At 40.3% G+C, this 27,851-nt stretch overlaps 1 protein-coding gene across 2 annotated transcripts in view; it reads right to left on the bottom strand.

Annotated features, from left to right (window-relative positions):
- Positions 1-27,851, bottom strand: part of ANKRD44 (ankyrin repeat domain 44) — a 172,608-nt gene that overhangs the window by 97,787 nt on the left and 46,970 nt on the right. For both annotated transcript variants that reach the window (XM_012728683.1, XM_012728685.1), the window contains exons 3-8: positions 22,176-22,246; positions 11,344-11,544; positions 10,702-10,789; positions 9,157-9,299; positions 7,880-8,092; positions 64-142 (exon numbers count right to left, since the gene is read on the bottom strand). In XM_012728683.1, coding sequence (XP_012584137.1) covers positions 64-142; positions 7,880-8,092; positions 9,157-9,299; positions 10,702-10,789; positions 11,344-11,544; positions 22,176-22,246 — 795 coding nt within the window. The remainder of the gene's footprint in view (positions 1-63; positions 143-7,879; positions 8,093-9,156; positions 9,300-10,701; positions 10,790-11,343; positions 11,545-22,175; positions 22,247-27,851) is intronic.

Genomic DNA, 27,851 nt, shown 5'->3' with positions numbered 1-27,851 from the left:
GTGACTGACAGTCACATGCAGTCAGACCCCTGTTCAAATAATGCTTGAGAGAACCTCTCTTACCGTTCTGAATGAGGGTCTGTGACCGCGTGAAACGCCCATGGACGGCTGTCATGTGCAATGGACTTTTGCCATCTTTACTCTAAAAGGAGGGGAGAGACACAATAGATCAGTGAAATCACCCGATGTTACCTCCACCAAAGCCCTGAAAACATCAATTTAATTTTTTCTAGAAGTATGAGAAAACATTAGAAAAACAAAAAATAAGTCTTAAAGCATAGATGAAATCTTAAGTTACTCTCTAAGATCACATTTTAAAAAACTTAGGGAAGTGAAAATTATTAACAGATAAGACATGCAACATTTCTAGTTACACTGACAAGTTTTAAAATACCCTACTTCAATCTGAAAAAACCACTCAAAATATTTTTCCCCTCCTATAATCTGTTGAAGGAGATATTTGTTTTTATTCATGTCTACAGTACGTTGAAAAGGGGCAAATGATATGTTGTTTGGTCTTTTTTTGACTAAAGTGTCATAAATCACTACAACTCTCATAAATGACAAGAAACCCTTCCCCATTCCCTATGCTCTAATTCACAGAAAAATAAAACTTCTGATTTCTCAAAAAAAGAACTGTTTGCTTCATTTAACTAATTGAAATCACAGGATTATGATATAAAGCTGCTAGCAAGCTGACATTTTTTAATGATCACCTATAAAAGCATATTGAATTTTTTATTCCCCTTTATTATTCAAGATGCAAATAATTGAACTTCCTGACACATACAAAGCCAAAACATGAAACAAGTATATAACCTATAACTCATCAATATACCAAATACTAAAGTCCTACATATTTAATTAAGACACAGTTATTTACAGAATTTTATCTAAAAATAGTAATACCTAAATAAAAGTAAACTCAAGAGAGAGAATGTATCCTTTCATTTAAGTATTATAAGAAAAAAACTCTACATTACTGTTACTTTTCTAAGTCAGTCAAACATTATCTTAAGTCTGAGGTTAAAATATGAAGTTTCAAAAATGCAAGCTCATTTTTGTGATGCAATCCATATACTGCTGCTTTAAAAATGACTGTTTTAGAAGCACTGCTGCTGAAAACACATATTCTTTTAAATAAATATTTCTCAGAATGAAGCAAGGACTACCTGCATCACTCTGAGGTTCTTACTAGAAATATGAATTCTGTGCCCCAACCTAGAATCAGAATTGTGCTAAAGGAAGCCTCATTTCAGACTTGTACAGCACAGTAAATTTCAGACTGTGAGCTAGAGTAGCTTATAAAACCACAAGACTTCAACAGGAAAAATTTTTATTGTATCATTTAAGTCTATTCCCTAGAAAAGTAAGTTATAGTCTATGCCAAGGGAAGAGTTCATTAGAGTGGTAAATGCATGTTAATTGAAAATACAAACCTCACAGTGGAAAGTTCTGAGGTAGATGGGGGTTGGGGGGGTGGGGAGATAAGGGTTCTTTCTTTCTTTTTATATGGTTATATCTGAATAAGGAAATATTGAGAAAGGAAGACTGAATTAAGCTTGAAGCTTTACTACAATGATATATTTTCTAAAGATTTATTTATTTATGCATACAGAACTGGGGTACAGGCCAGAGGTGCAGAGGCAGTGAGAGGATTCACCAGAGACAGAGTGCAGAGCAGAACAGCCTGGCTAACGAAATATACTGCTGAGAGGAGCAGTGGGTGGCTTAGGAGAGGTCTGCTGTGCCATGTGGGTCACCTCTGAGCTGGGGATCGAACTTGCACTGAAGTGGCTTTAGCTTCTTAGTGCTGTGTTTACACACTGCACCACTAGGGAGGGTACAATGATATTTTTCCCAAAAAACGGGAACAGCAATCACGAGAATGATGCTAAGATGCCATTGCTGACCACAGGCAAACAAACAGTGGTGCAGAGCTTCCAAAACCAGCGCCAGAACCTGAGTCTTGACTATCAGAACTATAGACAGTTCACAGAACTGAATGGCCTGAGAACCACACAGCAACCATGATTTAAAATTTACTCCTGACAAAAAAGAATAATGAAAAGTCCAAGACTGTTACGGAAAAAAAAAAAGAAAGAAATTGCAGTTGACAGTAATTTGACCCTAGGTGGTGCTATTTCTTTAAATTTTGCTCCAGTATAGTTTCTCTTAGCTTTAATGTGAAAATATAACAAATTAGCATTCAGTTCAATAGATACAAAGCTTTAAATATTTCAGTGTTTATAAAATATCTTCATAAATATTTAAGCATTTTCCTATGTCTAGGAAAGAGCTGACAGGCTTTACCAAGGAGTCACCACCAACCTGGTGGTCGCTACCCAAATTGCAGGCAGAGTCAGGGATAAGTAACTGGTTTTCGTGGTGTGTAACTTACAAAGTTTGTCCCATTTCAGGGACAGCAAGCAGCACACCTTTTTCTTCCTTTGAGTACTGTACCTTTGGTGAAGAGACAAAGATAGTAAAATGCAAAAGATGGCCATACGGTTGGGGGTAATACTTGCATTCAGATCTAGCTTGTGGGTTTTTTTTTGTTGTTGTTGTTTTAAGATTTCTTTGTTTATGCATACAGAAATGGGGTTACAGGCCAGAGTGAGAGTGCAGGGGCAGTGAGAGGATTCACCAGAGACAGAGTGGGGGACAGAACAGGCCAGCTGACAAAGTGCACTGTTGAGGGGAGCAGCAGGCGGGTCAGGAGAGGTCTGCTGCACCAGGTGGGTCACCTCCCAGGCTGGGGATTGGACCCTAACTGAAGCAGCTGTAGCTACTTGCAACACTGCACTTTAACCTGCTGCACCACCAGGGAGAGCCTATCTTATGTATTTTTGCCTGGATTCACTTACTACTGTATCCAGGTCTTGGCTTTTTTATTTTTTCCTCATAGGGATATGGGTAGTAGGAAGTGTGGACATAAGGATATAGCAAGTATTAAGAGTATCAATGAGGCCATTTTGGATCAGCTTTGTTTATATGGTATAGGTGTAAACTAAATTATTCCAAAAGTCACTGAAAATTAGTGGAGATAAAAAGGACAATACTTTTTATTTAGCCTTTCCAAGACTAAGCATATTCACATGGAGACCAGAGATCCTAATGTGGTTCATTATCTGCCTAGAAAGTTTCCATATTATTACTCTTTGAAAGCAGAATTTAACAACATCCAAAGAAGACTGATCCTTGAGCTAATGGACTACATCAATATTTTGACCATTTTTCTCCTTAGAAATCAATTTTTCCCTTCCACTCAATTTCCCTTATCTTCCAATATCCCACAGTCTTTCCCTAAATATATAGACATTGTTCTTCCTCAGAAAGGTGAAGGCCTGTATGCTCCATAGCACAGTATCTTGTGCAGTCATCCAGCTCAGAAGCCCGACTGGGGCAATAAAGGGTAATAGACCAGCGTAGGGCTGCGTGTGATGAGAGAAGTAGGCGGGTCACATACAGTCAAACCCAAAAGGACTTCCTAGTTCAATGGAAACCCTGGCTTGGAAAAACTATACATAGTCCATTAAAAATAAATAATTCTAAAGGCCAGAGGTGACCCATAGTTGGCTCAAACATTCATTCTTCTCCTTTTTTCACTTCCTTTCCCAAAGACCAAGAGCTATGCTATATCCCTTTCAGTGCTTACTCTGACCTATTTCAGTTTTGCTTTCCACCTCTGCAATACAGCAATTTTTATAATTTGATCATGGCATATATAAAGACGGGAGCTGGACCACTTCAGTTGACAATGACATGGGCTTCAGCTCCATTCTTGTAGGGCTAAAAGAACTGAATGCATAGATGAAAAAGAATAGAGATCATGTGAGACCCACTCTCTGCCAGCAGAAAGACTCCACGATATATCTTCTTCTGGATCCTTTATTCTTCTCCCTCGCGCATGCGCTCCTCCTCCTTGCCCTTGCTCTCGCTTGCTCCCCTCTAAGGGGAAGTGCATTGCTTAAATAGCATTCACTGACCAATCAGAGCACTGCTCACATGTACATTGGCCAATTAAAGCACTGCTTACATGTACAACAACCATATTTGGGCAGGACACACAACGAGCATACATTGATCACGAGGAAGCATATCCAATAAGATTTAACTTCCTTATAGAGGCGGGTGTTGGCGTATTTTGTTTTTTACTGGCTAAAAGTTGCTGAATCATGGGGCTGGGATCCCGGGCACCCCGACAATCATGGGCAGACTGAATGTTAGTGACCAGGAGTGGGCAACCTCGCAGTGGAAATTTCTGAACTGCTTCCTTAGTTGCATCCAACATGGCTACATGTTCAGCGTCCTCTTTAACATTTACTTTGAATGCTTCCCAAAAAGAGCTTGAGATGCTACAATAATAACAACGTGGTCTGTAATGAAGAATAAAAACTGTACCTCCTTCTCTCCTATTTGCAAAATATAAGTGCATCTTCAACAGAATGTTGTATTTTCATTATTTCATCACAACTAATATTAATAAACAGGGCCTACATCAATGTAGGCAAAATGCGGAGTTTTATAATGTATACCAGTGCATATCCTTTCTCCATCACTTTGTAATTGTTCATGAAGATATCACTTCATTGTAAGGGTGGAGAAAAAAAAGTGCACATGTTGGCAAATATTGGCTACATTTCAATATGCTATTTCCCTCAAACTTCGAAAAAATCTAAATGAACAGAAACTGTCTTGAAATCTACAAACACTTTCATAATCCACTGAGCAATGTGGTACAGAGAGATAACAACTTCAATGAGAAAACTACCTCCAGGGCCAGACAGAATGACTCTACAGAAATGCTAGATGATCTGTGTATCCCGAGTACACTGAAAATGACAACGGGGGATTCGAGAAGAAGGAAAAAAGAAACAGTGCTCAGGGGACAAAACGGATGGGCCTGAGGTGATTAAGCCAAGTGAAATAAGTCAGAAAGTAAGAGACAGATTCTGAATGGTTTCACTCATTTTTGGAATATAGACAACAAAAATATATATACAGTAAAAACAAAGCTAAGACTTAGTTGAAAAATTACTGGTTATTAGAGGAAACGGGAAGGGTGCTGAGGGGATGGGGAGCATGGGAACAGGGCATCAGCAAGGGAGGTTGGTGGACGGGAGAGGAACGTGCACACACACCTGGAAGAGCAACAGGTAACCCCGAAGTCAATCAGACATGAAAACAACTGTCAAATTTAATAATAAAAGTGTAAACCATGATAAGCTAAAAAAGATTTTAAAAGAAGAATTTGCAAATGGAGAGTATAGACAGAGTAGATAAAGGAAGACTGAGAGAGGTTAGATTTGATTCAAATTCATGTACACAGATTAGAACATGAATCCAAGTCTCAGATTTCTATAATGGTATTTTTCATATTCTATTTAGGATTAGCAGTCCAAAGGGGTCAACAATAACTATGGAATTTAGTAAATATGATGGTTAGGTCCATTTTGTGGAGGACAGAAGGTGGTTTCTTCAAACCAGTGCATCATATCCAGGGGAAGCCTCTTCTTCAATCTGAGCTGAGACTAGTCAGGTAAGTGGGCGCGACAGGTAGGTGTGTCAGAAAGCGGGCATCTAGTCTTGGTATCAGGCACCATCACGAACTGAGAGCATCAGTTCAATGTTTTACAGAGATCATGGAGAGCATTAAATGACTCTGTGAATGAATAACTGGAAGTTGGTGATGAAAGCTACTCTATTTAACTTCAAAATTTTCTGTTCTGTGGGGATTCACAAGGTGTCCCCAGACGCCAGGATGGCTAGATTAGATGAAGTCTTGGGGATATTGATGATTTTGCCACCTAGCTTCCTGCCTTCTCACCACTATCTCTGTTATATCAGCCCCAAATGGTGACTCTTTCTCCACCTTGGGCTACAGATCCTGGCTTCTTTACTGCCCCCAAACATCTTCATCTTATCTCCACTAGGAACTTGGATGAGTCTGACTTGAAAAATCTGGAAACCTCTATTCTATTTATTTCATTTCTGCCTGCTTTCTGTCTTCATGAAGACTATACTCCCCTATTCCCTTCCCATCTTCTCTAACCCCCCCTTATCGTTACTTTCTCTGGCTCTTTCTCCTGATCTGAAAAGTAATGGGTTGCTGGAGTTCTCTATTCATGCTTTCATATTCTCTCTTCCAGGGTGATCTCATCTTTTCCTCCCAATTTAAACTATCAATCATATGAATGAGACAACCTAATATTTTTTCTTCTATTGTCTACCACTCTCCATGCTAGAATGTCACATTTTCCACTATTGGTTTCCTAGACTGGTTGTACAAAAGGCACAAAATTTGCTTCTCAAAAACTGAACTCATTAATTTTACCTCCTACGCCTTTTTTCTTTCCCCTGACATCTCTCTTACTAAAAGTAATCATTTATCAAGAGCTTATAGTATGGCAGACACTGTTCTAAGCAATTTATGTGATAAAACTTGTTTACGCCTCACAACAGTCCCATAAAGAAGATACAACGGCTTGCCTGATTTTACAAGAAAGCAAACGAAGACACAGAGTGGGTTGCTTACAATTATGTAATTCCTGTAAGTCAATTCTAAGCAGTCTACTGCTCGAAATGAACACGTAACCACTGTTCTATGCTCCCTCTCTCAGCCAGGTTTCCATTCTTACACTTGTCCTCACCTCCTCTGTCTAGCCCAACCATATTCTGTTTGATTTCATTTTTACAAGTCTCCCCTCTGCAACGCCTCACCATTCTGTTGGCTGTCCTCTGCCCTCATGACCTCCTATCTAGACAAATTTTACTGACTTCTAGTCATTCCCGACCAGCCCTCCCTCTAGGTCCACTATACCTGAATTTCTTTTTACAAAAATGAAAATAGTTTTTTTTTCCTGATATATATAGGAGATATTCATTGTATCACACTCAGATGATTAAAACAAATATACATTTTTTATATATTTTTTTAAAAAAACAACTAAAAACCTAAATCGTAATTCTGCCTCTCTACAGCAATCACTGTTACTAGTGTATTAGAGTATATCTCAGATATTTCCTTCATTCTGTGAAACACAAAACATTTTTAATTAAAAAATTGGATCATATTTACTAATTGAATTTTAATTTTCTCATTGATAACAGTGGTATTGCCAGCCTTTTTGATATTTGCCAATCTTAAAAGTAAATATCAATATTATAAGCAAAGGATTAATATTATAAATGCATTAGTTTGTATTTATCTAATTACTTTGTACTGAATGTTTCAGAGATTTAATGGATACTATAACCTCTCTTGATCTGCCTTTGCCCATATTTTCCAATAGGTTGTCATCAGGATTACTGATTTTTATGAGATCTTGTCTCCTGTGGGAGTACTACACACTAGGTAAATAAATAGAAGACACTAGGTAGTCCTTGCTTAGTTTGCTGAATAAAGGAGTCACCATTAGAAAGAGGTCACTGTATGTACTCTATGAAGCCCCTCAGTAGGGCTGCTACAGAAAGAATGTTGAGAACCTTCTTGGAAGGCCATGCCAAGTTTGGGAACTGACCTGAAATCACTTGATCAGGTTTTCCTTTTGATTCTCAGCACCTCTGCTTTATCAGCTCAAACATTTATTTAGTCTTAGAGCCTGGGCTGCGTCAATATCCCTGAATGCAGTATTTGCTAGAACACTCACTGAGCTACCAAGAGCATGTGACTATAAGCTCAGAGCCTTCTACTGGTGTCACACTCAGCAAAAACAACAGAGTTGAGTTGCATTTCCCTAGCAGCTCAATGCAGGATAGGGCTGTGGCAGTGTATTCGAGAGCTACATTTTGTTAAAACTGAACTTACAGCAGTTGGTTTTGCTCAAACAGAGTCTCAGTGCAAAGGTGTTTAACACAGAGACCAAGAGTGCCATACCTGGATGTTAACATCTGCTCCGTTGTTGACTAACAACTCAAGACATAGAGCACCATGTGTGGAGGCCGCAGCAAAATGCAAAGGGGTGAACCCGCTGTTGTTGGGCTGGTTCACGTTAGCACCGTAGTCAGTCAGCTCATTAACTACAGCATCCTGCCCGTTGTAGCAGGCAAGGTGAAGCGCTGTGTTCCCATAGACATTGATTTCATCGATCTGTGAAGAGTCCAACAGGATGATTACAGTCAGATTAGAGCAAATTTCCCATTTTCTATATGCACACAAAAAGATTTAAAAAGCCACCACAACCCAGTGGCCACACAAAGAAAGGAAATTCCAGGCATTGATGTGTTATTCAGCATTCGCCCTTGGCACAGCACAGTGATCCTACAAAGCTTGTCACTCCGAGAGACAACGACCAGCAAAGGTGAAGGTGATAATAAGCTACCGGGGAGTAGAGTTAGAGGTTTCCACTTGTGGGAAGATATTTTTCAGTTAGGATCGGGATAAAAAGCAAAGCAAAGCTACCAGAGGGGGAATGAATCAGGAGAGCCAGAAAAGAATCCCAAACTCACCATGAACATGAAGAGAAGCAGGTGGGAGGTGTATAGGGACATGCTATGGAGCCTAACTCAGAAATAGGGCTCAGAAGCCCCTTTGGGGCTGGCTCTGCTGTCAAACACCTCACAAAGCACATTCTACACCAGGCCTGGCAGCTGTTCTGCATGTTTTGCCCACGCTCCCTCCTGCTTTCCCAGACCTGCCCTCGCTGCTGGGTTTCACCATCCTGCTCTCCGTGCTGCACCTAAGTTTCCCTGTCCTCTGGGCGCATGGATGTCCCAGAGCCTCATCACTGCTCCTGTGCTGCTAACTACAGGGAAAGGGGTTGGACTGACCACTCCAGCTCAGCTGGGCCGTCCTGCTCTTTGTCCCTGCCATTCATTCATTTGTTCCTGCTTGGAAGCCCTGATTTAGAAGATTCTGAATGGTGGGTAGAGGGTTCTAGCCAATCTGTTAAAAGTGAGAGTTTATTATGTATCATATATATGTTTATGTATATTTTTAAGTCCATACAGAAAAGTTAGTCTTGTTTCTGATTTTCTAATTTATACATGTCCCACATTATTCTTCATCAGTTGACCATTTGCATATAAAAAAGATAGGAAGCCAGAAAATGGGGGAGGAGAGTTTCCTCTTGAATTAAAATGCAAACAGGATTTAATTTCAGAGCAATGAAAACCCACAAACACACCGTGGGCGATGCATTCATCACAGCTCACCTCCACCCCCAGATTCAGGAGGTGCTTAACAACATTGATCTGTCCGTTGGAGGCTGCGGCGTGCAGGGGGGTGTAACCCTTCTTATCCTTACATGTCACTTCTGCGCCATGGTTGATGAGCAGCGCCACGACATCCAGGTGGCCTTTACAAGCAAAGTCACAGAAAACATTACTAATCTTTCCAGAACAATTTGCCAATTCATCCCATCTAAATTATCACCATTAGCTTTAATTGCCAACAGTATCTTGCTGAGCTCTTTATAAAAAGCTGGTTTGCAGCAAATACTCAACAAATATTTAGTGAGTGCCTACTACATGTCAGGCACTGTGAATGCTGTGGGAAGAGAAGAAGCCCTACATGAGCTTTCTCTTCACGATCTAGTAGAAGTGGTGCCTGTTCACTTAAGATGTTGTATCGTCATTTAAGCAAGCATTGTTGACGTGAAGCCCAAGAATTCATTTAACTCATCCATAGCCACTCATTCTTTCTCCCCCACAATCAATGTCATTTTTGTGAAAATAAAAGACATACGCTTATTTAAATGCACTCAGAAAGGACAAAAGGTGTTAAAGGGAAACCAAAATTACCCACAATTGTCAATCTCTATAGATAATCAGTTAAGATTTCAATGTATGTTTCCCAGATTCTTTTTATTGCATAGATTATTTTCACAAAAATGAGAATCATATTATTCATACTGTTTTCACTTAATGTATCACAGAATCTGTGTTAGTAAATATCATTGATGTAATATAGTGTTCCATTCTGTAAATCTTCTATCATTCATCAACACAACCTCCGGTGGGGATGGGGGTGGGGTCTTCAGGTTGTTCATAACTTAGTGCTGGCAGAATCCTGTCTGCTTTTCTAACAGCAGGATATTCTCCAATTAGAAACATAAAGGAAGGATCTTAGTTCTTTTCCCAACAGTGTACACTGAGAATAAACTCTGTGTGATCTATCATTTGTCAGTGGTATTTGAGCTGACAAAGAGAAAAGGAAAAACACAGAACTGTCCTTCCGTAGTGTCTCTGACTCTGGCCAGCAGAAGTAAGGTCTCGAGCCCCGACACACTGTGTTGGCAGTAGAATCACAAAAGCCCCACAGTCACTCTGGTCTACAACTGCTGGGGGGGGGGGCTGTCTTTGCTTCCTTCCATTTTATTTCTTTCATAAATATTTATAAAGAAAAAGACAAATGGAATTTGCGTCCTTCCTTTGCTAGCCAGTTCTTTTTAAACACCCCCTTGGCTACCATAACAAGTTAAAATAAGCCCAATACATGTAGCTTTCCAATCCAGATTGAAACACATTCAACAAGGTCAGGCCATGATTTATCCCTCCTTTTTATAAATAAATCTCTGACCAAGCAATTGTGCAAGTATACTGTTTGATGTGCCAGTAAAATGAGCTGAATCTTAATTGAATGGAAACGTACACTTGAAAAGATTCTGGCATGCCCCAGAGAAACCCTGCATGGTCAGTGAGCAACCTGTGACTGCTTTAGTTAAATTATCTGCACTTTGCCACTCATGGAATCCTCACCCATATACGCTGCCCAGTGAAGAGCACGCCGGTCCTTCTTGTCAAATGCATTGATGTTTGCTCCTTTGGCCAAGAGTAAATTGACCATCTGAAATAAAACCAACAATGAAATTGGGATTGTCTGGTGGCCTAGAGGTTAAGTGTCAGCACTATCATAGCTACAGCCTGAGTTTGATTTCCAACCACGGAGTTGACCCACATATGGCACAGCGGACCTCTCCTGCCTCGCCCACCTCTCCCCTCAGCAGTGTATTTTAGTACATCTGCTTGTTCTGCTCCCTACTCTGCTGAATTTTGCTCTGCTGAACCCCCTTACCTATGCCCCTCCCCAGCACCTCTATCCTGTTCTTCTACATACACACACACACAATTGAGCATATGCTCTATAAAGCTGTAGGCTTTTCTCCACCTGCAGGTATCTGTGTCAAATTAATATTATACTGAAAGGTGGGTCAGAAATCTAACGTCATGGAAAAGACTGCAAATGATGACCACTTTTTCAATTAATTGTGGCTCTAAGTTTGAAAAACAGATACAGCTGCTTGATATTATTTTAACATTCTCTGAAAGTCTTAGCAAGAACATTAGGTCCCTATTAGGCTGAGAAGGGGTGTTTTGGCTCCCAACAATGATGACACCTACCTCCACGTGGCCATTCAGAGCAGCATGATGCAAGGCTGTGCGCCCCCCTCGGTCGGAGACATTGACACTGCTCAGCAGGGGAATGATCACTTCTGCACACTTGACAGCCTTATTGGCTGCTGCCACGTGCAGGGGTGTCTGCCAGTTCTTGTCCCTTGCATTGACATCAGCTGAATGCTTAATCAATACTTGCACTGCTTCCTGCAACAAAAACAGAGTTTGTGGGAGTCACTGACAAATATTCAATCAATACTTAGTGGGTGTAAGATGCTTCCCCAGACCTGGGAGCTATCAAGAGAAGGGAATGCTCCCTGTCCTCTCAGGCTGACATGTATGGGAAACCAAGCAAAGGTCTAAGTATAAGGTTTCCGTATAAGTATAAAAAGGTTGTATCCTTAGGTCAAATGAGAGCAACTGCAAGCATGACACCAAGGTGAAATACTGAACTATTCATAGGCTAAAAGACTCTTGAAAGACCATCTAAGATTGACGTGTACTGTCAGTATGATTTTAGTTCCCAAAGACAAAGCTTCCAAACGCTGCAGATGATCTTGGTTCAATTTATAAATCTTTGGTTCTCTCGGCCAACATCTTAAACCCAACTGGTGATCAATATGTAAGCAAGGGAATAAGTTACAATGTCTGTAACTAACTAAGTCAACCTGAAGCTATAAAATTGTTACTCAACCTTTCGATCAGTAGGTAACTTCCTTTGCTACTCTTAGAGTTCCTTCACCTTTATCAAGCCTCCCACTTTTCATTTCCTATTAGGGACCCAATCATCTTACTAGCTCTTGAACAATAACTCTCAGCCATGACTGTGCTGGAATCACCTGGTAAGTCCTAAGAACACAGCTGTCTGGTGCCACCCAGAGATTCTCATTGACCCTGCCATTTCTGTAACGCTTCTATTAGGCCAGGACTGATGATAGTCTTCTGTTCAGTCAACTGAATGACAGATTTTCTCCCAACAAAGGAATGGCAGTTAGCTGTTTAATTCTAGAGAATTACTAAGGGCCAGTTAGTGAAGCATCTTTGACATCGTGTCAATGTGGCATCAATAAACTAGTGAAGGGCATCAGTCGCACACTCTGGCCACCTTTCACAAACCAAGAATTTTCTCCTGTCCACCTCAACCCCCACAGGCTTAAGTTGTTCAATGCATTTTATCATGCAGATATAAAAGTACCTCAGATAGTGAGTGACTTCAACTCAGTAAAATCAGCAATTTTATCAGGGACACCAGTAAAAAAATAAAAAGAATGAGTCAGTAGTAGCAATCATTTGTAAAGAATGACCAACTTGGATGGCAAATTTAAGGGTGCATGCAAAAAGAAATTAACTTTTCAAATTAGACAATGGAATTTAAATAAACAAGTAACAACTGAGGGAAAGACACAGGTCACCAATCCTCAGCAATAAAGAAATTACTATAAAGATTTCCTTGAGCCTATTATATAGTGAAACATTTGTACATGTTTTATTAATGCTCACCTATTGTATATAAAACACCACTGGACTTATGGAATACTGAAAGATATGCTAGTCTCTAGCCCAAAAATTAGCTAGGGAACACAAACAACGAATAGCTGAACCACAATATAAGCATTAAAATAAAAAAAATCATACTTTTATGAACTTGAATTGCATAGGTCAGAAGGTTTATGTAAATACACAATTTATTGTAATTTATTGTAATGTGGGAAAAAAATATTGGCACCTCCATTTATATTTATTTCTTTAAAAAGGAAAACATTAATGTCTGGGTTTCACTGTGCCCTCTGTCAGCTCTACAGAGAATTTTGCCTCACTTAATATTCAAGATGCCCTCAGGGGAGAATGGGCCTCCACACTTGGGTGTGGCCACTGCCCTCTGCATTTGCTTTGAGTGCACTGAAATGTGCACTTCTGGGCTCCCAAGTCAATTTATAGGTGATAGTATGTCCCCTTACTAAAAATACCTTAAAGTGGGTAAGAACACACCGATTAAAAGTGATACAATGCAAGAATAAATAATATGAAGTGACGAAACTGATACTTCTATTCCTAGGAAAAGCTTTCTGTCACCTACTTTACAAAGTAAAAGTAATGACAATGTAATCAGGTTTGACAAGAACTTAGCCAAAACAGGAAAAAAATCATAAGAAGTCTATTATCAACATAGTCATAGAAGACCATGATAAATGAACAGCTTGACCCTCAGTATATTGTGTCTTGAGATATTAATTAATGATAGTAATCCATACATATAATTTTAAATAAATGAGATGCATATTTTGAAGTCGCATGCTGAAAAAGTTTTTCAGACATATGACCAAAAGGTCAGTAAATAACTATTGTAACACAATAGTTTAAAAAGCAGTACAGTAGCCTTTTTGTTGTTATGTCTATAGCAAAACAACAATGCATACTATCATTTTAATATCTTTACTGTGTGTTAGCTTACTGTACTTGTTTTTGCTTTGAATTAAGTATTACGTAAATTCAGGCTAGACCAACAAAACAAAAAGTATACAAGAATACTTCACAAATTTATACTCTTGGGAGAGGAGAGCAATGAAATGAATTCACAAGAAATTTGATAACCTTTAGAGTAACCAGACAAGGTGACTGAGATCTTATCTAGAAGAGGTCCTACCTTTAAAGAATAAGTAGGAATGATTTGCATTCCATACAAAGAAACATGTTTAGCAAAGGAAAAATACATCTACATGCCAATCATTGTTTATAGATAAATAAATGCACTTAGAGTGTGGGGAGTTCTATACCTCTCAAATATTTTAGCAGCTGAATTTTGATCGGTTTTGTAAATAAAGTTTTATTAGAACATAGTCTCATTTGTTTACTCATCATCTATGGCTGCTTTCAAGTTACATATTTGTGTTGGATACATATTCAAGTACATATTGAGTACATACATATTGAGTATTTTGTAACAGGGACCTTAAACGGCCATCAAAGTTTAAAATATTTACTATCTGGCACTTTATGGAAAACCTATGCAAACCCCCTGCTCTATCTAGCTCCTTGTTTGAATCACCACACAATTTCAAGTATCAAATCTGGTTAAAATAAAACATTTCTATTTAGTGAGATTAGAAAACACTTTTAAAGCAAAATTCCTTCTGAAGAGGCCAGGTCCTGCTAAAAGTTAGAAGACTGTGTGTTGGGCAAGACCCCTGCAAAGGAGTGGGGGTTCACAGTGAATCTGGGAGTGGGATGCACAAAGCTCACTGTACCACTCAATAGTCAGGTACATCTGGAGCTCAGCAGAAGGAAGGTGTGAGGACAGAGAGAGCCTCATTTCTGTGCTCAGGTGTAAGTCTAGACTGGAACAGGCTGTTTTTTAAGATCGTCTTAATCTGCCAAATTGCCTGAATACACTTAAGAGAAAATCAGTTCAATATTTTGGCAAAAACAAACACAGCTTTAATTAAAAAAGACAATTTCCTTTTTACAACTGTTTTTCTCTTTCCAAAATTTTAATCTTGAGAGAATTTAATTTGATTTTCAAAGAAAGTAAATGTATGGCTATTTAGAGAACTAATGATCTTTTTAATCAAAGATGTTTCTTTTTCCCTGTATCATGTACCTGGCTTAAAGCTAATATCTAGGCATTTTCCTTTGACAGGAATTTACAAGGCAAAGAAACTAAAGTAAGAGAAGGAAAGCAGAACTCTTTCTAAACCAAGCATTCCTGAACAGTGTTTTTAAATGATCTGTGATAAAGGACAAGTTTAAAAAATATATATTTCAAATCTATCATGACCTGATATTTTTGTAAATATAATCAAAATCAGTAGAATAATAATATCAGGAAGACACAAATTATAATTATTTTACTATTAAATTTATCAGACATGAAATTATTTTATCCTATCACTCTAAAAGTTTCTGGGTACTGAGTCTTATCATGCCAAGAGCAAGTAAGCCACTCACAGGTCCAGACCAGAACGCAGGCCATGAGGTGAGCAGTGCTCTTGCAGTCTCTGTTCTCTTTTTATGAATAAGCACAGAAGAGGAAACTGGCATCTCTCCTGAGTGTATGTATTAGGCCAGTTAACATTCAGTTTTAACGCTGGAGGCCTTGCTGGATTACATTCCACAGGAGGCAAGAGAGAGACATCATAGATAGGGAGGAACTGCCACCAGGTGTCTGTCACACAGGAGAGAATGGAGATGACATCTGCAGTCATTTTATTTCTACATTGTACGACTTTGTCTGTTTACAAAAAGCTCCCCCAACTCTGCAGTAAGAGTGGAAACATCACCATGGCACATGGGAAAGGGGAGGAGAAACAGGAAGCATGCGTGTTAAAACTGTCACCTCCAGGCCCTCCCTGGTGGCACAGCGGGTTGAAGCACAGCACTAAGTGCTAAAACCACTTCAGCATGAGTTTGATCCCCATCCTGAAGGTGATCCACATCGGCAGCAGAAGACCTCTCCTGACCTGCCCACCGCTCCCCTTATCAGTGTACTTCATCAGTTGGCCTGCTCCCCACTCAGTCTCTGGTGAATTCTCTCACCACCCCTGCACCTCTGGACTGTACCCCAGCTCTGTATGCATAAATAAATCTTTTTTTTTAAATAAATAAATCTTTAAAAAGAAAACTGTCACCTCTAATATATGTTTTTCACTCTCTGATGTGTGTTGCATTTTAAATGATCATAAATTACTCGTGGCAAAGTAATCATTGATGACAATATATAGTTCTTGCAGGCCCTGCGATGTCAAATTTTATAAACTATGAGTTGCTCAGGACCAGGATCTAAGTGTTATACAACTTTCTGTGTTCTTTACAAAGAGTAGCAGGTGCCTTTTACTTCATGTAAATTCAATAGCATTGAGTAGGAGAGGCTGATATAATCATTAGCAAACTGTCTAAATAATAATAATATGCAAGTGTTAAGACATTGTGGTTTCACTGCATTTATAGTAAAACTTTTTAAAACATTTATTTATTTATGCATACAAGAACTGGGGTACAGGATTCACCAGACAGAGTGGGGCGCAGAGCAAGTCTATGTATAAACATTCTCTTATAATCATAAAGGTAATTTAAGGAATGTAATACAACATAGTTTTCTTTCCAAACTTTTTCCTGTATTCCTGTCTGAGCAGTTATCCCATAATAATGACAATATTTTCTATAGAAAAAGAGAAATAGGAGATTTTAAAATTTAAGCTTTGAAGTTCTTATCCAGCCCAACTCTGGAAAACATCTTTATACCCAGTGGCTTTGACTGCACAGACACCAAAAATAGAGCTATTTTACTGGTTGGAAGAGTATCTAGAAGGTACTTTTGTAATCTGAGGAAAGCTGTGGAGCAGTTAAGCTGCTTAGTCATTGCTTCTTCATCAACTAGTATGGAGTCTTTGCTTTGTTACACTTCTTTGAGATTGCTTCCTAATTTAGATGAATAATATCAATCCCAAAGGGTGACTCATAAATTAAAATAAAATAATGCACAAAAAGTGTATATCATACTGCCTAGCACACAGTAGATACTCAATAAATGTTCCTAATGACATAACATGTGTGGACAGAGTATCCTCAATTCCTTACCCCAAAGACATCATACAATCATTTTTTGTAAATATTTATTTATTTGTGCATACAGAACTGGGGTATAGGCCAGAGGTGCAGGGGTGGTGAGAGTTTTCACCAGAGACAGAGTGGGGAGCAGAATAGGCAGACTGACAAGGTACACTGACGAGGGGAGCAGCAGGTGGGTCAGGAGAGGTCTGCTGCACCATGTGGGTCACCTCTGGGGCAGGCGGGGATCGAACTCATGCTGAAGCGGCTTTAGCTTCTTAGTGCTGTGCTTTAACACACTGTGCCACCAGGGAGGGCCCCATTTTTACCTTTCCTAACTAAAAGATAGTCAGTCTCTAGAGCAGGGCAATGTGAAGTTCAGCAATTCCCCTTTGGTGCTACTATGAGCTCATGACAGAAAGAGAAATGTGTAAAAGCTACTTGCGTTAGGATGCAGACACAACAGGTTGTGCACCTTTTCTGCTCAAAGCACTAGGTCCTCAAAGCCACACTTGTTAATCCCCTCCCAACCTTCTGTCCATTTCCACCCACCTACTGCCACCCCTGCACATTTAACAATGCTTCCACCAAGCGGGCTTCCATTAACATGTGCTCTGCTTCAATAAACATATGTTGAACTCTCCAGGTTTATATACATTTAATTCCTTTCTCCTAGTGTTGCTCTGTTCCGAGAAAGAAAAACAACAACAGAAAGCATTAAGGAGAAGTTAAATAGGGGAAACAACACACAATAGCACTTCAGGAGATTCTCCCTAGAGGCCCCAAATATTGCTCATTTATGCTACTGAGCATGTAAAGTGTGTTTCCCTAACATTTTTGTGCAAGCTCAACTTCACTTCTTCAAGTGGTGGGAGTGGTAGGAGGATGAGAGAAGTTCTAAGGGAGGACATAAAGGGGGTGATGCCATTTGACTCCCATTATTTTTTATACCATGTCTAAGTTTTATTTCCTTTTATTGAAGTAACATTGACTTATAACATTAAATAAGTTTCGGACACACAGCATTATACTTTGACATCTGTATGTACTGATGATCCCTCCCAAAGGTCTAGTTACCATCCACACCAGTCCTTTTGCTCACACCCAGTCCCTTTTCTTTCAGAGAATCATTCTGTTCTCAAAATACCATTTTTTTTCACTTGCTTTGTTTTTCTTCCACATAGAAGTGAAATCCTATGGTATTTGCCTTTCTCCATTTGACTTATTTCACTTAGCATAAGGCCCTCTAAGTCCATCCATGCTGTTGCAAGTGACAAGATTTCATCCTTATATTTATAGCTGAATGTATTCTATCAATTAATCAGGCTGAACGACATTTCCCAGTATACTCTGCTCTTCATTGTTCCATTTAGAGTTGGCCACAAGAGAAATCTGTCTGAGTTTTGGAAGGCAAACTAAAACCAAACCAAGCCTGATGGATGTGTTGGGTGCCAGATACTGCCATAGCATGTACGCCACATCACCCAACAGTGAGATCCTCATGTTGACACAGGACGGTGCCCAGGTTGATGCTTTTCTGGATCCTGCTATAGCTTCTTCGTTTTCTCCTATTCTTGGGCCAAGTTGCATGAGTGCTCAGGGATGAAGAGCTACCTCCTGTCAGTCACCCATGTCCACGATGTTGAGGCAGTGAGAGGCAGGTGGGTTCCAGTTTGTCCTGTCCTCCCCATTTCACATCCAGCTTGCCCTATCAAACACAGGACTTCAGACTACACAGAAACCAGGGACAGCCTGCCCTGAACTCCTCCAGCAGCTCACACACTGCCTGTGCCCAAAAACCGTGTAGCAAGTATCTCATTCTGCATCTCTCATGAGTTCTGCATCCCTAGTTGAAACTTGAAGCCTGAGAGATCAATTACCTATGTTGTAGAAGCAAAGGGACTTTGAGGACAATATAGAATATCTGTATTTCAATAAAGAAGTGATTTTCAATATCTATTCATATAAGTAGTGCCAGTGCTTGTCAATGTAAGCAATAAATGTGCCAGCTCTCATTCTGAAGCCACCTCTCCCCTTCGGCAAGTTCCAGACTACCAGTTCTTTCTCCCTTGAGCCTACTTCTCATCCTTAGATATTATTTTGGGATAGTACAAAGTAATGACAATAAGATCAATTTCAAAAGAAGGAGCAAACATGGATTTAGGACTTCCACAGCACAGCGATGTGATTGAAGTTAAGATGCCCAGTCAGTTCTAACAATGATTATCAGAGACTCCAATTTTCTGAGAAACTTTTCAACTTCTGACTTACTATTATGACAACATCTTCTCATATATAACCCTGATTTTTACAACAGAAGATTATTTGCCTTTTAATTCCATCCCAACAAATTCACCTGTAAGGGAACTTTTTTTTTTCCAGCAAACCTGTAGAGGAAGCTGATTTAAAGAAACAAGAAATGACTTCTAACATATAAAGACTGAGCCATCACCGGATTGACTGAATTCAAACACACTAAAGATATGTTAAAAGTGAGCTGATAGGGCCCTCCTTGGTGGCACAGCAGGTTAAAACACAGCACAAAGAAGCTTAAGCCACTTCCGCATGAATTTGATCCCGGCCTGCCCAGGAGGAGATCCACTTGGCAGGCAGACCTCACCTGACCCGCCCGCTGCTCCCCTCATCAATATACTTCGTAGATCTGCCTGTCCTGCTCCCCACTCTGTCCCTAGTGAATCCTCTCACCCTCCGCATCTCTGGCCTATACCCCAGTTCTGTATGTATGAATGAATAAATTTTTAAAAAATTAATTAAAAAAAAAGTGGGCTGATAGTTGCTGGAAAGTAGATGTTTTGGTAACTGAAGCCTTTGCAGTTTGTTGACTGTTAGATGAAGATACAGTGTTTGTTGGAAAAGGCCTGAAATCATATGGTTTTATGTCTGACCCATTACACTAAATACTTCCTAAGGGCAGGAGACCTGTAGCTCCACCAGTAAGCCTGGTCTGGCATTAAAAGGTGTACAACAAATGTTTTCTTGAACTAAAAACATCTGATCTTTGTTAAAAGATAGAAAATTCATTGTTCTTCAAAAGATACTTTTTAAATCCAGTCATCTATTTTTGGGCATTTGGGTTGATTCCACATCTTCCCTATTATAAATAGAGGAGCTATAAACATGGGAGTGAGGTGTCCTTTTGAATCAGTGTTTTTGTGTCTTTTGGGTAGATACCTAGGAGTGGGATTGCTGGGTCATATGGAAGCCCATTTTTAGCAGTTTGTGAAACCTCCAAACAGCTTTCTATAGTGGTTGTACTAGTTTGCATTCCCACCAACAGTATAGGAGAGTTCCTTTTTCTCCACATCCTCGCCAAAACAGATAACTTGTTAAGAAGATGTGGTACATATACACAATGTAATATTACTCTGCAAAAAAAACCTCAAAAAACAAAAAACAAAACCCTCATGCCTTTTGCAAAACATGCTTAGTGAAATAAGCCAGAAAGAAAAAAAAAATACCAGGTGGTTTCACTCATAGCAGGAGTATAAGGGATCAGGAAAAAAGACATTTTAATAAAGTAAAAACTAAAAACAACAAATAACTATAAACTGAGGACATTTTATGGGGGTAAAGAGGGAAATAGAATCAAAACTGGGGTAGGAAGAGTGCATGGGATATGGGGATGGCACAGGGGTGAATTTGGTGGTGGGAAGCCCATGGGGATTACAAAGATGAAAAAATATACAAAATGAAGAATGATGTAAAAAAATGTAAAAGATAATTTTTTAAGTTACCTAAGATCGAGTGGTCTTAAAAGACCTGTTCTTTGTCTATGCAGAAGCTAGTGTCAGTATGCTGACTGTACAAGCTCCAGCAGCCTACTCCAGCTAATTTCCCAGGTAAAAGAGAAATGAAATGTGAGACCATAAGACTACATTCCTCAGAGTCTGGGTCTGGCAAGTTCAGATCATTTGCCTCCCTCATTGGAAGGAGAACACAACCTCATATAAAAACTACTCAAATCACATAGCACAGCAAAGAGATCATGAGCACTAAACTGCCAATTACCAAGTACACTGAAATTTCCAGAGTTGCCAAAAGGAAAACCTGCCTCTGATGACAGCCATGGGCACCTGTGGCATTGTACCAGTATGCCCAGCAATGCCTCCTGCACTTTCTCTGGAAGCAGGGAAGAAGCTCACTTAAAATCACCTACAAAGATAAGTCATTGTAATGCTAAGAATGCTAAGTACCTCCAAGGCTGGGGCCTCTTGCATCCCTCTGACCAGGGCATCTCCTCTGTCTAGGCTTCGAGACTCAAATTCACCAGGGACACCCCCTCTCCCATACCTGTCTTCTTTTCTCACCCCTTATATTTTTTCTAAACCAGCAGACCTGTTTCCCATAGTTTCAAAGATCATCCACTCTATTTCTAAGTTCCAGACAGATAATCTATTAGTCACTTCACCTGATTTTCCAACGCCCAAAATAAATGATCTGTGGAGCACCTACAAGGTATGAGGCTTGGAACAGATCAGGGAACAAAGCGCAGATAGATCCTTGCTCCCATGGAGCTTACATTCCAGTGACGCGTTACAGATTCGACATATTCTCAGAGAAGTGACTAGCTTCCTGACCTTTGCTCCTCTGCCTGCCTTCTCACTCAGTGGCATCAACCTTCACTCAGTATCTTCTTTTCCAGCCTACCACACAAGCCTCTGAATCCTGTCAAGGTCACACTTAACCTCCACCATGACCAATGCCTACCGCTCGGAGGACACCAGGCCCTCTACCATTTAGCCCAACCTCTACCATCAGACGTGTCTTCCTCTGCACCCCTGTTCCAATTACACTCACTTGAACTTGATCCCCTCCCCACTCATTCATTTCTATGCATCTTATCCACTAGCAAGTTTTCCCTCCAGCCTCAGCCCTCTCTCCTCCTGGCCTATTAAGTCCCTATTCAACTTCTGAGGACTTACCTAACTGGCATCTCGTCTTAGAAGATTTCCTCTATTCAAGCAGTTACTTGCTTCCTCCTCCAATGCAGCTGTGATGTTGTATTGATCTGTTCACCTGTCTACCTCACCCTCCAGATCGAGAACACACAAAAGTCAAAGGTCACTCTGTCCATCTTGGAGGACCCCAGACAGTCCCCTAACAGCACACCAGGCATGCAGGAGGTGCTCAATTAAACAACTGTTCGATTTTGATAGCCCTCTTACATTAGAAGTAAATTCTCACTGCCCACAAGTAAGAATCCCTAATTCAATGGAAAGCATTTCCTCTTTCTATGAACCAGAGGTGCTAGATTAAGTAAAATAATTACTCACTTCACTTCTGGAGGCGACAGCTCTGTGTAATGGGGTCAGCCACATATTGTCCTTGGCATTTACGCGAGCTCCTAGAACCAAAAGCACAGGTTAGAGGCATAACACAGCCAGAGGTAGTTCTGCTCATGTCAATTCTATATCATGTGTTCTCATTTGCCTGATACAGTCACCAGGGTTTTTTTTTTTTCTCTTTGTATCAATATGTGCTTTCTGGCCACCAGACAGCAGGAGATATTCAGAAAATAGAAAGTAAAATCAGAAGTGAGACTATGAAAAGAACTGGGAAGAGACTAAATGAGAAATGTGTGTCTCACTGTAGGAGAGACTCCAATAGCTGTAAGTGGTAAGAAGTCAGATTCTCTGTGACATGGAAATGTAGATTCTGAAGATGTAACTCTTCAGTTGTGTTCTGAAATATATATTTCTGAATACAAAACATAGCTAGATATATCATTTGATTCTATTTTTAATCAATAAGTATATTTATCTCATAGGACATACAATACACTTCCTGGCAAACTGCCAGGGATAAGGACCTTCCGAAAAAGACACACCAGAAGTCAGATTACAAACAAATCTTGTAAAGTTGAGTTCTGGCCACATGAGATCTGGGCTGAGGGGATTAGTGAAAATCTGCTTTATCCACAAATCCAAATTGCTTCTCTGGGATCAGTCCAATGTACTGGTAGAAAGAAATCAGCTTCTGCAGAGCTTTTGCACAGATAAAACGAGGAGCCTCTGTAGACTGCTCTCAGCTCCCTCACACCATGCGGTGGGCAAACAGGAGCCAGAGTCAGCTCATGCTCAGAGATGGGCCTCAGGCTCATCTCTGTAGGCATCACACCATTGTCGTACAAAAGCTCCATGTAATGTATTCACAGAAAACAGAGGAAAATAGAGCATACCCTCCTTTGTGACACCCCCCCCAATTCCCCAGGAAGCCCACCAAGCTACACCTGCACTGCTAAAATCCAGGAGGGCCTTCCTGTGTTGGGGTTTGGAGTTTTGATGAGTCTGTTGGTCAGATAAAAGGTTGCACAAAATGGCTACAAAAGAAGAAGGAGAGCCATGTTTATTGCTGCTTTATTTACAATTAGAAAAACATGGAAGGAGCCCAAATGCCCAAAAGTAGGTGACTGGATTAAAAGATGTGGTACATATAGACAATGGAATATTACTCAGCAACCAAAAAAGAGAAACACATGTCTTTTGCAGCAACTTGGATGGAGCTGGAAAAGATCATGCTTAGTGAGATAAGCCAGAAAGAGAGAGAAAAATACTGGATGGTTTCACTCATAGCAGGAGTATAATGGACCAGGCGAGAAAATAACAAAAATAATGAACAACCATATACCAGAGACATTTTTGTGGGGGTGGAGTGGGGAATGGGATCAAAAACGGGGGGGGGGGAGTGCACGGGATTATGGTGATGGCACACAGGTGACTTGGTGATGGGAAACCCGCGGGGATTACAATTGAGATGGAAAAAAAATGTACAAAAAGATGTAAAAATAAACTTTTGTAATAAAAAAATAAAATTACAAAAGGAAAAAAAAAGAAAAAAGAGAAGAGGGAGAGAAAATATACATGCTATCCAAATTTGTTAGATATTCATTAAGAGAAGCCTATTTTAGACTTGGGTCAAGGAAGGAACTTGTAAGACAGAGGAGGGGAAGGTGAGGAGGAGGGAACTCAGGCATGAGTGGAGAAAGTCTGTCAAGTGGTAGCAAGGATTGACCAATCTCTATGAGGTCCAGATCAGCTGTCAGCTTAAAAATATATATATATATGGATTGTTTTGAAAAAAATAAATGGCAGTAGGGACCTTTCATGGGTCAAAGTGGGCTAGAAATTTAGCTTAAGGCACTAACTATAAAGAAATAACAAAATAGAAAGTCCACTGTTTTTTTACCTTTAACTGAAGAACAATGAGGTACCACCAAAAATATTAATTACAGAAACAAGAACATAAACCTAAAACAAAGATAGAATGTCTCGTCTCTCCTCCACCCCTCCTCCCCACACCCCCCTCTGGTTTCCCTGGCTTGAGAAGAGGGCTGGCAAAAGTACTCCAGGACCCAAGGTTATGGCAATGTGCTGTCAAGGCTGAGAAACACTGATAAATTATTGTATAGTTTATCAACCTTAAAAACCTACCTCTACTAACTCCTTCCAGGTAGTTTACCTGAGAAGGCTTAAATCCCTTAATTCCACATGGACCAAACACAGTCAGTTTGAGCACGTTCAGCGTAGCAGACACCTCTTGCTGCAGTAACTGGAAACCCTGTGCTGAGTGGCCTGGCATGAAATGAACGAGGTCTTGGAAGGATGCTGGATTCTTGGTCAAAAGGTCCAGGTTTGAGTTCTGATTTCAGCACCTACTAACCCAGTGACCAAGAATCATCAACGTGTAAAATGAGACTAACCACAACAGCAATCATATTCCTCTACCTACTTCACTGGGATATTGGAAGAAGCAAGTGAAAGTGAAGATGCTTTGTAAACTGCCAGGCACCAGAAAGTCAAAAGTGGTTTAATTTCCAAATCTCCTCTAAAGTCTCGTTCACCTCTAAATCCTTGACACAGATTTTCAAGGCAGTGAGAGGCAGGGTCCTTACACTGCAAAGAAGGGGAGGTCAAAAACATAAATTTAAGAATAATCTTAGGAACACAAAGGACCTAGAGACTGTACAGGCATTTTTCTAAAAAGCAAACAACTCTAGTGCTAGAGCATGCTGGGGAGAAGAAAACCTAGGTGTAATTAACAGAAAAAAAAAATGACATTTAAATCAAAACAATGTTTTCACTACCAAAAACAAAATTTAGATTTCTACTCCTCAGTCCTACTTATAGAAGTGTCAAAATGGCTGTTACAAAGCCTACTTTCTGGTTTCGAAACAAACTGCTTCACACCGTGAGATCCTGCTATTTCCTCTTCCAAAATTCTGTAAGTTATTCAATACTTTAAAACTATCCATCTTTCAGGTCTTTCCTTGGTATATTTTACATACTTGCATTTCAGAAAACAGAACTTTTGTTTTCTTTAGCAAGTCAAATACATGACTGTCACTTTAAGCTGTTTCTTTGGGATACATGTCACAAAACTCCGTCGGAGGCGGGGTTCATCCCCTGATCGTTAGAGAGGTCTACATCTAGGTATCCCTTCAATTTCCCTATCCACTGAAGTCAAATCAGTCATCTCCATCAGTCTGCGATGGATAACATCTTGCCACAAGTCCTCTCGCTGTCTGAATTTTCACCTAACCATCTGAATGACATCACTTCAGTCATCTGTAGGAAGAAATGCTACACTGTCAGATGTGATACTGCTACAGGTATCAGATCAGTTCGATTCAGAGCTTCCAACTCAACCCTGTCTAATGGAAATATAACGTGAGCCAAGTGTGTAATTTTAAATTTTCTAATAGCCACATTTAAAAGAGCAGAAAAAGAAAACTTAATTTTGGTATAATTTTAATTCAACATATACAAAATACGATGATGCAATAAAGTCACAAAACTAAAAAGATAATCTACTTTCCTTTTCCCTTGCTAAAACTTCAAAATCCAATGTGCATTTTACACTTACAGCACCTCTCCATTCAAACTGGTTTCAAATGCCCCATCACCACATTTGGGATAACACATTGGACAATGCAATTGCTAAGTCATATTAAACACTGTCAGCATAATCTGAATGCTACCTCTGTATACTAACACATGTGTAGTCTATTTAGTAGAGAAACACTATAACTACACCAATTTTATATTAACAGGGGAGGGAACAAAGATCATGAAAAGCAATATCCCCAAGGTACCCAGACAGGAATGAAATGTTTATTTATTTATTTTCTTATTAAAGTAACACTGGTTTACCACACTGTGTATGACTTAGAGGTATAGGATTGACCCCGTCAGGTGTTAGGACACCACACCCACCACCAAGACACCCATAGTCTTCACCATAGTCCATTGTGTTTTCTTCCCATCTTGCTCCTCCCCCTCTTGTAGCCTAAATTCTACAGTTTGATTTTGGTTTGGCTTCATCTGAGGTTTTGTATCTCTATATTACATGTAGAAATGACATTATCTGTCTTTTTCCTTGTGACTTATTTCACTTAGCATAATCCCCTCTGTTGGGAAACAAAGATTTACTGACAAGGAAAGAATTGAGCCTTGCATCCAAGCTTGATATGGGACTAGCTGAAGGGGATAACAAACTGATAGTCAATTGGGCCTAGCATCCGGGAGATACAGCGATGAGTCACCTTTGGAATGTGAACCTAGATCTGTATAAAAGACCCTTTCCCCCTTATTGAGGGGGCAGTAGCTGAGGAGCCCACCCTAGGGGCTCCATCTCAGCTGCTGTCCCGGAGCAATAAACTCTGCTTGCTCAGCCTTCCTGCCTCCTGCCTTCCTTTCTTGTGGCCGGTCACAGAAGTTGGGACAAAACAAATTGGTGCCGAAACCAGTTAAAGGCCCTCCAATTGCCACAATCAGTTGCTATTATTCACACTCCTGGCCACCGTCAGGGACATGCCCGATGGTCACAGGGAAATGATATGGCAGACCAAGCAACCAGGAAAGCAGCCTTTACCACAGGCTCAACGACCCCTAAGGCCCTCCTCATGCTTCCAAGCCCAGATAAAAACACCCCACTACACCCCAGGGGAGGAGAAGGGGGAGGAAAAGGCATATAAACAGGCAGGTTTTGAGAAAAAGGAGGGAGGAATAGAGGCTTTCCTCACGGTCAAGGAAGCCTCAGCCACAGTATGCCATCACCTCTTAACAAACATTCTTCCTCAATTTGGCCTCCCAAGATCTCTACAATCAGATAATGGGTCTGCCTTTATCTTTAATATCACTCAACAAGTGACTAAGGACTTAAGCACAGTATGGAGACTACATGTCCCTTATAGACCTCAGTCCTCTGGCAAAGTAGAACACATAAATGGGATTTTAAAGAAATAACTTACTAGCCTAGCCCTGGAACTCCATACAGACTGGGTACACAACCTTCCAGTGGCACTAATGAGGATGTGTACAGCCCCCTGGAAGGGCACGGCCCTGTCCCCCTTTGAATTAATGTATAGAAGACCATTCCTACAATCTCCCATTCCTATGAATCTGGGACCCCTTGACTCGATACTTTCTCGCCCACAGCTCTGGAACAGACTCTTAGAGAACATGCTGATCAGTATACTTCACAGGCAACACAAGGTGGGGGCAGGGGCTCCCAGGTAGGGGAGGTAGCACATGTCAAATTATTATACCCAGAACCACTTAAACCAAAATGGACAGGGCCACATGTAATGGTCCTATCCACACCATCAGCTGTCACAGTGGCAGGAAGATCAGAATGGATTCATAACTCTCGAGTTTCTCCTACAGGGTCACCTCGTGCATGGTCAGTCACGTCCACCAGACCTGCAACGCTTCGTTTCTCCAGACACATTTCATCTCTGGACGCAGCTCCCCTGATTAACTGGATTGGTACCCAACACCTCCCATCAGGCTGGACTACATGGGCCTATCTTTGCTCTCCCATAGAAAAAACAGACCCATCCTGCAAAGATAGCTCAGGGCAGGTGGAACAAAATGTGGCAAATCTATGTGAGTTAGCCAAGAACATTAAAAAATCCAGTGCTGGCCCTCCCTGGTGGCGCAGCGGGTTAA

This window comes from Condylura cristata, unplaced genomic scaffold (assembly GCF_000260355.1).
Source record: "Condylura cristata isolate star-nosed mole 26May11 unplaced genomic scaffold, ConCri1.0 scaffold00002, whole genome shotgun sequence".
Lineage (NCBI taxonomy): Eukaryota > Metazoa > Chordata > Mammalia > Eulipotyphla > Talpidae > Condylura > Condylura cristata.
Note: the sequence above shows the minus strand (reverse complement) of the source record. Positions and strands in the feature narration are given on the sequence as shown.